Source organism: Carettochelys insculpta, chromosome 14 (genome assembly GCF_033958435.1).
Source record: "Carettochelys insculpta isolate YL-2023 chromosome 14, ASM3395843v1, whole genome shotgun sequence".
In the NCBI taxonomy this organism is placed as follows: Eukaryota; Metazoa; Chordata; order Testudines; family Carettochelyidae; genus Carettochelys; species Carettochelys insculpta.
Window position 1 is genome coordinate 2095366 of NC_134150.1, and position 9765 is coordinate 2105130.

Here is a 9765-nt window from a genome sequence, read left to right on the forward strand (position 1 = left end):
GGCATCAGTGGGACCAGAGCCAGGTGATGCGGGTGGGTCTGCCCTGGCAGCCAGTTGGGGATCTGTCCACGGGGGCCCCCTCAGAGCACTGCCCGTCAGTCACAGCCGGTGGCGCGTGGGGCTGGCAGCTGGGCACAAGCTACTGGGCATGGCCAGGGTGCAGCAGAGGGGCTGAAACAGTGTGTACAGCCCGGGGAGACCCCAGAGGGGCCAAAACAGTGTGTATGGACCAGGGAGACCCCAGAGGGGCCGACACAGTGTGTATGGACCAGGGAGACCCCAGAGGGGCTGAAACAGTGTGGACGGACCAGGGAGCCCCCAGAGGGGCCGACACGGTGTGTACGGACCAGGGAGCCCCAAGGGTGCTGCGACAGCATGTACAGACCAGTGGCTGCGGACTAAGAGCAGTGATGTACTAGGCCCTGCCGGCCGGCTGGCGGACCGGCACTTCCAGGTGGTGTGTGCACTGCACAGCCCCCTGGAATAACCCCCGGCACAGCCGAGCCCAGCTGCGCACAGCCACCCGGCCATGCACCACAGCCGACTCCCACGTGCATGGCCCTGGCACACTCGGCTGAGCCACGCGGGGGGGGCCTCTCCTTGGGGTGGGGGCCAGCAACCCATGCCTGCAAGAGGTGTGCCTGCATCACCTCTGCAAAGAGAGCCACTTAACCAGCGCCCCCCAGCAGCCCGCGAGGCCTGTGGCTTGCTCTGCCCCGGGGCTGCCGGGCCAGGTGGCCAGGGCCCTGTCAGCCCAGAGCCTGGGTGTTGGTGCAAAACACGGGTGCACGTAAACGGTTTTTCGGCACACGGATGTTAAAATCCGCCCCCCGCCCCCGGCTGGCTGGAAAAGCGCAGAGGAACGCGGGGGCAGGCCTGCTGGCAGGGATCTCGGTGCAAGCAATAAGCCATTCTAGGGGAGCTGGAGCAACAGGTGCCTGGCATTCACACCCGAGCAGGTCTGCAGCCAGCTCTTAGCGGGGCTTCGACCAGGCCTCACCCTATGGGCAGGGATGTCCTGGGGCGGGAAAAGTAACCCACCCAAGTTACTTGAGTAAAAGTGCAGTGGGGGGGGGGTGTACTTAAGTACAAGTTGTCGGGAAACTACTTGAGTCATAGTACACGCCCATCAAAACACCTGCACTTTTACTCAAGTAACTTTTGGGGTACTTTCTCCACCTCTACCAGCCAGCCACCCAGATGCTGAGCTAACAGCACAGGCGACTTTTCCAACCTCCACCCGCCCTCGGGGCCTCCCCGGCTGCCCACAGCGCGCCGTCTGCAGCCCGCTGAAACCACACGCACGCCCCAGCTCAGTGCTCACACCCGTCAGGGTGCTTCCAAGCAGCTCCGCCATCAAGCGCCTCAGCCGGGCAGCACTTTGCTCCCAAGCGGCTGGCAGAGGATGCTGCGCCCCTCTCCGGACACCGGGAGCAGGCGAGGGGCCTGGGCCAGCTGCTGAGGGAGAATGCAGCTCAGCCCCCCGCAGCTGGCACCTCTGGGCCCCGCAGGCTCCATTCCCCTCCTGTAACACACAGCTGTGGGTGTGCCCCTGTCTGAGGACAGCCACAGAGAGGGGAAGCCACAGCTCCCAGGCCTAGTGCGGGGCAAGGTGTTACCAGCCCTTTGAGGAAGGCTCCTGCTCCAGCTTAACTCAGCCCAAGACATCACTGCCGCGACCACAGTTCCTCTCCCCCTGCTCCCTCGTCCCTTGGCAAGCGCCAGGGCTCTGCTGTCATCCTCCCGCTGCTCGGCCCCTGGAGCCCCAGTGTGGGAGCAGGTGCAGCTCCTTACATAAGCCAGGCGGGTGCAGGGCACGGCGGCAAGGCTGCCGGCAGGGTGAGTTGCTTGGAAACAGGGCCACTTACAGCCCAGGGCCGGGGACCTCCACCGTGAGGCTCCAAACCAGTCACGCAAACGGCCAGGCTGCCACCGCACTGCCCAGCAAGAGGCACAGGAGCAATTCCCTCCCACGCCTGGGCTCTGGCGTCCCTGCCAAGCACACTCCTATACAACCCTGTCTCACCCAAGCCACACGGGTGCGCCCAGTCCCAAAGGAGCGGCCCCATCCCCAGGTCAGCGTGTACCCCAGCCCCTACCCCGGAGAGCGCGCTGGGCCCGGCCATTAGCACCAGCAAGGAAGACCTCTTAGAGGAACCAAATTGCACAGAGCAGTTGCACAGATTTCAGCGCCAGCGTGTGGCAGCTGTGGGATAATCGGCAGGTGTCCGGGATACAGCCTGCGTCAGTCCTGTCGGGCTCCAGCTGCAAGCCGAGATCCTTGGGCATTTCATCAGCTGGGCTGAAGACCCTCAGGGCCTTTCCGCTGCCCTTGGCGCCCTTCGCGCTCTGGAAAAACATGGCTACAAAATGGACTCTGAAAGAATAAACGCACACAAATCAGACATCAGAAATGGCAATATACAAAAACCCATAGGAGAGCACTTCAATCTCCCAGGCCACACAGTAGCAGATTTAAAAGTAGCTATCCTGCAGCAAAGAAATTTCAAGAACAGACTCCAAAGAGAAATTGCTGAGCTACAATTCATCTGCAAATTCAATACCCTCAGCTCAGGATTAAACAAAGCCTGCGAATGGCTGGCTAAATACAAAAGCAGCTTCCCCTCTCTTGGAGTTCACACCTCCAGATCTACTGATGACAATACAACTCAGCCTGCCTGCCTGAGCTAACCTCGTTATCCCCAGCCTTGCTCTGGCCTATTTATACCTGGCCCTGCAGATTTCCAGGACCAGCATCTGAAGAAGTGAGTTAACTCACGAAAGCTCGTGCTCAAAACTTTTCTGTTAGTCTATAAGGTGCCACAGGACCCTTCGTTGCTCTACAAAATGGACTCTGTCACGTGAGCAAGTCCCAGCCATGCTTGGCGCAGACCGTTGCAAGCACGAGCCTTTGTTCCCCTGCTGTCTGCCCAGTCGCCGGGCAGCTCCTCGGGCGTGGGTTGGCACCAGCAGGCAGCTGCTTCCGTTGAGGTCTCCCACCAGCCAACCTCCCACTGGGAGCTCAGCACCAGTAACTCCCCGTACGAAGATGCCACAAGCCGGTGAGCGATCCAGACAGAGCCAGCCGCTCGGCAGCTCCCCCCGCGGCCTCACGCGGCCCCGGCTTTGTACCTGATCTGGCGCCCACGTAGAACAGTCGTTGCAACAGTGACCCGTGCGCGCATCCCACCAGGCGGCAATGTTGCACCACGCCTGGTGGGAGAGCCCATGCGTCAGTGTCAGCCCCCCCCACTCACCAGCCCGCTGGGCAGCTCCAGCCCAGCAGCTGTTCCCCCAACTCCGTCCACGCTCAGCGCGAGATCTCGAGTCCCAGACTGGGCAGCCCTGCGCGCACGGCCTTGCTAAACGCCCGGGGCGCAGCCAGGAGTCATCAGGGCTTTGGGAGACCTTAGCCCCAGGCCATCTCCCCGGCTGGAGAGCGGGAGCAGTGAAGCCCTGGGATGCTGTAAAAGCAGCTGCCCAGAGCGCTGAGTGGCATGGCCGATTGGAGCGGCCGAGGCCGGAGGGTTTCTCTGGGAGCAGGCACAAGGGCTAGGAGAGCAGTGGGCTGCCCGGAGGAGGACAGGGAGCAGCTGGATCTGGCGTTTGTGGGCACGGGGCTTGCTCGGGGGCAGACATGGGGATGGCTGAGCTAGGACCGTGTGTGCTGTGGCAGGGCAGCCACCACCCGTAGGCTCTCTCGTGGTGCGAGCACATGGCCTCTGCCTCGGTTTCCCTGTAACTCCATGACATGGTGCCCCTTGGCCCAGCACACTCCACGCGCCGGCAGGCGCTGCCCCCTCATTGACCAAAGGTGGTTTGGCTGCTCGCCTGGCACGGGGGCACTGCGCCTGTCTCGGCGGTTGGTGTCTCCTGCCCTTCACCAGCCAGTGATCAACCAGCCCCTGGTGCTAGGCTGGCCCTTTCCCCCACACCCTGGGGCTGGCGGCTGCTCTCCCTCCAGCGGAGCAGCCACGCCCACCCGGAGCCTGTCTGCCTGGCCGGGTGCCCCGGGTGGCAGGGCTGGGGCAGTTCTCTGGGCGGGTGGGCGGAAGAAACCGTGAGGCTGAGTCGTCCTTCTGCTGCGTCCCCGTGAGAGCCAGTGGCGGGAGGAGGCACAGAGAGGCCTGGGGCAGCCCAAGCCCAGGAGGCTCGCAGGTCTGGGGGCTGCTCCCGCCCCATTCTGCGCAGCAGGCGCTGAAGCGGGCGGGCCAGACAGCAGGACCGGGGCTCAGGCCTCCGAGGGTCTCCATGCGGCTCCAGCCCGGATGTGATGCTGGGACCTGTGCCGCACCGGCCCCCTGCCTGGGGGGACTAGCCTGGCCCTGGGGGGGAGGCAGGGAGGTGCTGCACCATCAGCTTGTGCTGGGCGGGGAGGGGCACCGCCGACCCCCACAGCGAGGGCGAGGCCCTGGCCGGCCGGCTCCCCAGGACTGGCCCTCCTCTGCCCTGCTGGGTCCTTCTCTCCACCCACGGCTGCCCACGCTCCTCCAAGGAGCAGCTGCTGCGATCCCAAGCTCAGGCCCCCGCCAGCCTGGCCCTGGCCCTGGCCCTGGCCCCCAGCCCCGGCCCCCAGTCCCCAAGGACAGCGGAGTGGCCCCTCCTCCCAGAGCGGCCCTGACTGGGTATATCAGGCGCTGCTGGCCCCGCTCGGCTGCACACCCCACCCAAGAAGCAGCCATGGCTTTCCTCTGGCTCCTGCCCTGCCTCGCCCTCCTGGGCACTGCCCATGGTAAGCAGCCGGCGGGTGGCTCGGCCAGGGAGCTGCGGGGAGCGCAGCCCAGCCCTGTTCCCGCGAAGGAGCCGCGTGGCTGGGGGGCTGGGTCGGACCCGCAGGAGGGGGCAGCATACGCCATGCCCAGCGCTTGGGAGCTGGGCCACTGGCCCCGGCTGGAGCATCGCTGCCGAGGGGCAGGCGGAGGCAGCCTGAGTCTCCCAGGGCCGTGGCAGAGGGCAGCGTCCCGGCCCCAGCCTGGAGCTCCCATGCTCGGGCTGGTGACCTGTGGGGAGAGGGGGCTGGGGGGATGCTCTGTTCCCAGGGCGGGCAGCGCCCCAGAGCCCCCCACCCCAACCCTGTGCCCCAGCCCTGAGCCTCCGGCTCCCACCCTGATACGGCCATTCTGCAGATACGGCCATTCTCGTGGGTACACGACCGGGCGCCACAGGCCCACGGCTGCAGGAAGCCCCAGCCAGCAACTGCTCCCCCCTACACCCCCCTACTGCCAGGGTCCCCCTCCCTGCTGGCCCCAGGTGCTGGGTAACCCCTCCCTCCACCGTGCCCAGGCTGCGGCATGCCTGCCATCGAACCCATCAGCAGCAGCTACACCCGCATCGTCAATGGCGAGACGGTGGTGCCCGGCTCCTGGCCCTGGCAGGTGTCTCTGCAGGTGAGAGCCCAACAGCCGCTTCGGCCAGGCCAGGCCCAGCCCACGCGGGGAGCAGAGCCGGGGGCAATTTCCTGGGGCCCTGGGAAGGGCAGGGTTCTGTGCTGCTGGGCTCTGCGTGACGCATCCTGCCCACGCCCATCACCCTGGTACCTGGGCCCCGGCCTCCCCGCCCTACACGTGCCTTGCCCAGCAGCACCGGCTGCCCCAGCGGCTCACACTGGCACTGGTCCCAGCTGCCCTGCTCTGCCCAATGGGCAGTGCTGCCTGAGCGGGGGAGTGAAGTGACCTGGCTTCTCTGCTGCTCTGAGGGCAGCTCAGCCCGTCCCAGGGCTGCTCAGCTCCAGCACTGGGGCTCTGTGGGAATCCCCCCGCCAGCCGGCCCCTGGCCCCTTCCACATGGTCCCAGCCCCTGCTGGACACCGCAGGCCCCGGCTGCCCTCCCTGCCCCACGGGCACGCCACACCCAGCAGGGCCTGGCAGGCGGCACTGGGTGCTCGGGGGTGCCCGCTGCCCAGGCGTGGGTGTCAGCCCCCTGCTCCCCCTCCCCAGGACAACACCGGCTTCCATTTCTGCGGCGGCTCCCTGGTCAGCGAGGACTGGGTGGTGACCGCTGCGCACTGCAGCGTCAGGTAGGGCCCAGGCGGGTGCTGCGAGGGGCCGAGGCCCAGGCACTGGCGTGGGACGGGGGGGGCACCGGGACACAGAGAAGGTGGCTGGGCTGCCTGCACTGAGCCCTCCTGGCACATACCTCTGGGGGTGGGTGTCCCCGGCCACTGCCCTCCTGCCTGCAATCCCCTGCCTGCTTGGCTGTGCCCTGTGCCAGCTGCCAGGGCTCCCACGGGCCATGCCGCCCACCCTGGGCCCAGACCCCATGCCAGGCCTGGGCCAGCAGCTGCCGCAGGGAGCCAGGCCCACCCGCTGCTCCCTAACTTGGAGCTTCCTTTTCTTCCCGCGCAGAACAAGTGACCGGGTGGTTCTGGGGGAGTTTGACCAAGGCTCTGAGGCTGAGGATGTGCAAGTCCTGCAGATCGCCAAGGTAGGGGGCTGGTGGGACAGGGCCCCTCAGGCAGCTTTCCCCCCCCCCCGACCCATGGGAGGCAGCACAAGTTTCTATGGGTGGTACAGGCCACAGCACACGTAAAGTTTATTCCACACATAACGGGGAAAATCAGAGGGAATGTTGGCAGGGCGGAGGGGGGGACAGCCTGCGAGGACATCGGTGGGGTCTCGTCTGGGGCTGCCCAGGTCTCAGGCGCCTCCATCTCGCATGGCAGGTTCTCCAGAACCCCAGTTTCAGCATGCTTACCGTGAAGAACGACATCACCCTGCTGAAGCTGGCCAGCCCAGCCAGGCTGACGGCCCGTGTGTCTCCTGTGTGCCTGCCCAGGGCCACCGACGACTTCCCCGGAGGCCTGAGCTGCATAACGACGGGCTGGGGCCTGACTGACCCCAAGGGTAACACCGCCGGTGGCTGCAGATCTCCAGCTGCAGCCAGGGGCAGAGAGCCGGAGCGCGGAGAGGGGACTTGGCTTTGCTGATCTGATGCTCACCCCAGCCTCCTGCCCCCTTGGAAGGCCTCTGCGTCTGCCCATTAGAGAGCCAGGCTTGCCACTCCCCTGCCCTAGGCCAAACTCAGGGAATTTGTCTGGAAGGCCCCACGTGCCCCCTGCTGGGCACAGCTGTCCCGTGCGGGCACCAGGAGGGCAGAGGCAGTGGGGGCTCCCTCCTGTGGTGTGGGCGGCTCTCCAGGTCCCTCCCTCCCTGCTGTGGCCCTGGCACCGGGCAAGGCCCAGGAGCTGAGGTGCCAGGGGTTGGGGCCGCCCGGCTGACGCCCTCTCCTGCCTGCCTTTGTTTCCAGCCGAGAACACCCCAGCGCAGCTGCAGCAGGCGACCCTGCCCCTGCTCACCAACACGCAGTGCCGGGCCTACTGGGGCTTCCGGATCGCCGACGTCATGATCTGTGCCGGCGCTGCAGGAGCCTCCTCCTGCATGGTACCAGCACCTCCTGTGCGCGGTCCCCTGCCCGCCATGGGCACAGACCCTCCCCCAACCCGTGCTGTGGCCCTGCTTTGGAACGCTGAAATGGGGGGACTCGCTCTGCCCCCTGCCCACCTGCCCCCGCTGCACCTCGCCTCCCCTCCCGACCACTGCCCCGATGCCTTCCAGCAGACTGCTCCTCTCCCAGCCTCCCATGCCGCTGGGCGGCACCTGGGGGCCTTGCTCAGCTTCCCTGGGGAAGACGGGGCTGTGCCTCACTCACGGGTGGTCAGCGTCCTCTGGCCGAGTGTGTCGCTGTCTTCGGAGACCTGGGGCCAGGCAGCACCACCCGTCTTTCCGCCTGCCTTGGGCACCGACAGCGCAGTGACGCAACAGTGCAGCAAGAAACCGAGACACCCCTCAGCTTCCTACAAATAGCATGGGACACTCCCCTTGCCACGGCGCTGACCCAGAACACCGTCCTAGCCCCTCCGCCTGTAGCCAGGCCCTGGCTGTACACGGCCACCGCTACCTTCCTCCCAGCCCTGCAGCAGGGTGGCCCCAGGCTGTGGCACAATTGAGGCTCCTGCCTCAGTTTCCCCTTCCATTGCCCCTAGCGGGGAAAATAACGTGACGTGTAAGGCCCCGCCTCTGGGCACGGCGCACTGATTCCTTGTGGTCAAACCAGCCTGCCAACCCCCTGGCAGGCAGAGTCCAGCACCTCTCCATGGGAAGTCCCTGTCCAGCTCAGCCAGCACTGTGCGCCCATCTCTTTGCCCCTGGTGCAGCTCTGCACCACTCAGGCTGTCCCCCTGCTGGCCTGGGCCCCCCTCCAGCACCGCCCCCCTTGGTTCCAGCCCAGCGCCCCACCTTGCTCCTGAGGGTCTGTGCACAAGTTCCTTCCAAAGCTCAGCTGGGCTCCCCTGGGCCGGGCCAGGCCGGGCCGCTTGCCCCACCAGCAACCTGAACCGTTGGCTCTGGACTGCCATCAGATCTGCCCCTGCTCCCCCTGCCTCTCCTTGGCCCCAGGCCTCACTCTTCAGCCCACCTGGGGGGCAGTGACCCGTCACATGAGCCTCTTCCCTCTTAAAGGGCCAGCCACCCTACGACGCCTCCTGTGCCAGCCTGCAATCCCCGCTCCTCAGGCCTCTCCCTGGAGGGCATATGCCCCCGGCCCCATCTGGACAGGCACAGACTTGTTTCCCTTTGGGGAACAGCAGACCCCCTTGCTTTACCCCACCCCAGGAACATCCCCCCCAACCTGCTGCTGCTCGTCTCTGCAGGAACAACAAGAAGTCCTGGGGCACCCTAACCCTAACCCTAACCCCAGCCCTAGCCCTAGCCCTAGCCCTAACCCCTAACCCTAGCCCTAACCCCTAACCCTAGCCCTAGCCCTAACCCCTAACCCTAGCCCTAGCCCTAACCCTAACCCCTAGCCCTAGCCCTAGCCCTAGCCCTAGCCCTAACCCCTAACCCTAGCCCTAACCCTAGCCCTAGCCCTAACCCTAACCCTAACCCTAGCCTAGAGACTAACAGATGTTTGGGAGCAGGAGCGTTCGTGGGCAAAGACCTGCTTCGTCGGATGCACTCAGAGAAATCTGTCAGTCTAGAAGGTGCCCCAGGACTTCTCGTTGTTTTCGCAGATACAGGCTAACACGGCTCCCCTCTGATACTTCTCTCCGCAGGGTGACTCTGGCGGCCCCCTGGTGTGCCAGAAGGACGGGGCCTGGACCCTGGTGGGGATCGTCTCCTGGGGTAGCAGCAACTGCTCCCCCTCCATCCCCGGCGTGTACGCCCGTGTCACCGACCTCCGGGGCTGGATCGACCAGACCATCGCAGCCAACTAATGCACCATGGCTCAATAAAGGAACCTCAGAGAGCAGCCGCCCAGCCTCGGCTTCTGTGTGCTGCTACGGGGGCACATGGGGGGAGGAGGCAGGGGCCGTGGGGACCCCCGTTTGGTATGGAATCTCTGGCTTGCGGCTGAACCCTCTCTGCCTGCCTGTTCCCCTTCAGGAAGCGCAGTAAGAAAGAAAAAAACCTCAAAACTCCCAAACAGCAAAGAAAGCAAAGGAAAAAAGTGCCCTTTGAAAATCCTGGTTCAAAGTGATCCCAGCGCTCTGCCGCCGTGTCAGGGGCTCCTTCCCCACTCCACACGCTGAGTGCAGAAAGCAGGGCCCCACAGAGGCTTAAAAACACCTTGTCTGTGCACAGGCTCAGCCTTAGAACTTCCCAGGGTCACAGATTCCCTGGCTCTGGGGGGTAGTTTGCTGTCGCCACCACTGAGTGGGAAAAGACCCCCTAGCCTAGGAAGAGACGCTTGGGACGTCTTCCTGTGGGGTACCCCAAGCTCTTAACTCCCCTCAGAAGAGGGCTTAGACACTGTAACTCAGTAGCTGAC

General features: G+C 65.2%; 1 protein-coding gene across 1 annotated transcript; it reads left to right on the forward strand.

The window, feature by feature from the left end:
* Window positions 1-4680: 4680 nt before the first annotated feature.
* LOC142020678 (chymotrypsinogen 2-like) lies at window positions 4681-9225 on the forward strand. The gene is made up of 7 exons (XM_075008772.1): window positions 4681-4732; window positions 5284-5387; window positions 5937-6016; window positions 6345-6423; window positions 6662-6842; window positions 7246-7379; window positions 9050-9225. The coding sequence occupies exons 1-7, from the start codon at window positions 4681-4683 to the stop codon at window positions 9209-9211; spliced, it is 792 nt and encodes a 263-aa protein (XP_074864873.1). The 3' UTR covers window positions 9212-9225.
* The last annotated feature ends 540 nt before the right edge of the window (window positions 9226-9765 follow it).

What these genes read in the sequence shown, in the direction of transcription:
- LOC142020678 (XM_075008772.1), top strand. Translation starts at nt 4,681, where the DNA reads ATGGCTTTCCTCTGGCTCCTGCCCTGCCTCGCCCTCCTGGGCACTGCC. An exon ending in CCTCCTGGGCACTGCCCATG is followed by an intron (nt 4,733 to 5,283) that starts GTAAGCAGCCGG and finishes CACCGTGCCCAG; the next exon opens with GCTGCGGCATGCCTGCCATC. An exon ending in CCTGGCAGGTGTCTCTGCAG is followed by an intron (nt 5,388 to 5,936) that starts GTGAGAGCCCAA and finishes CCCCCTCCCCAG; the next exon opens with GACAACACCGGCTTCCATTT.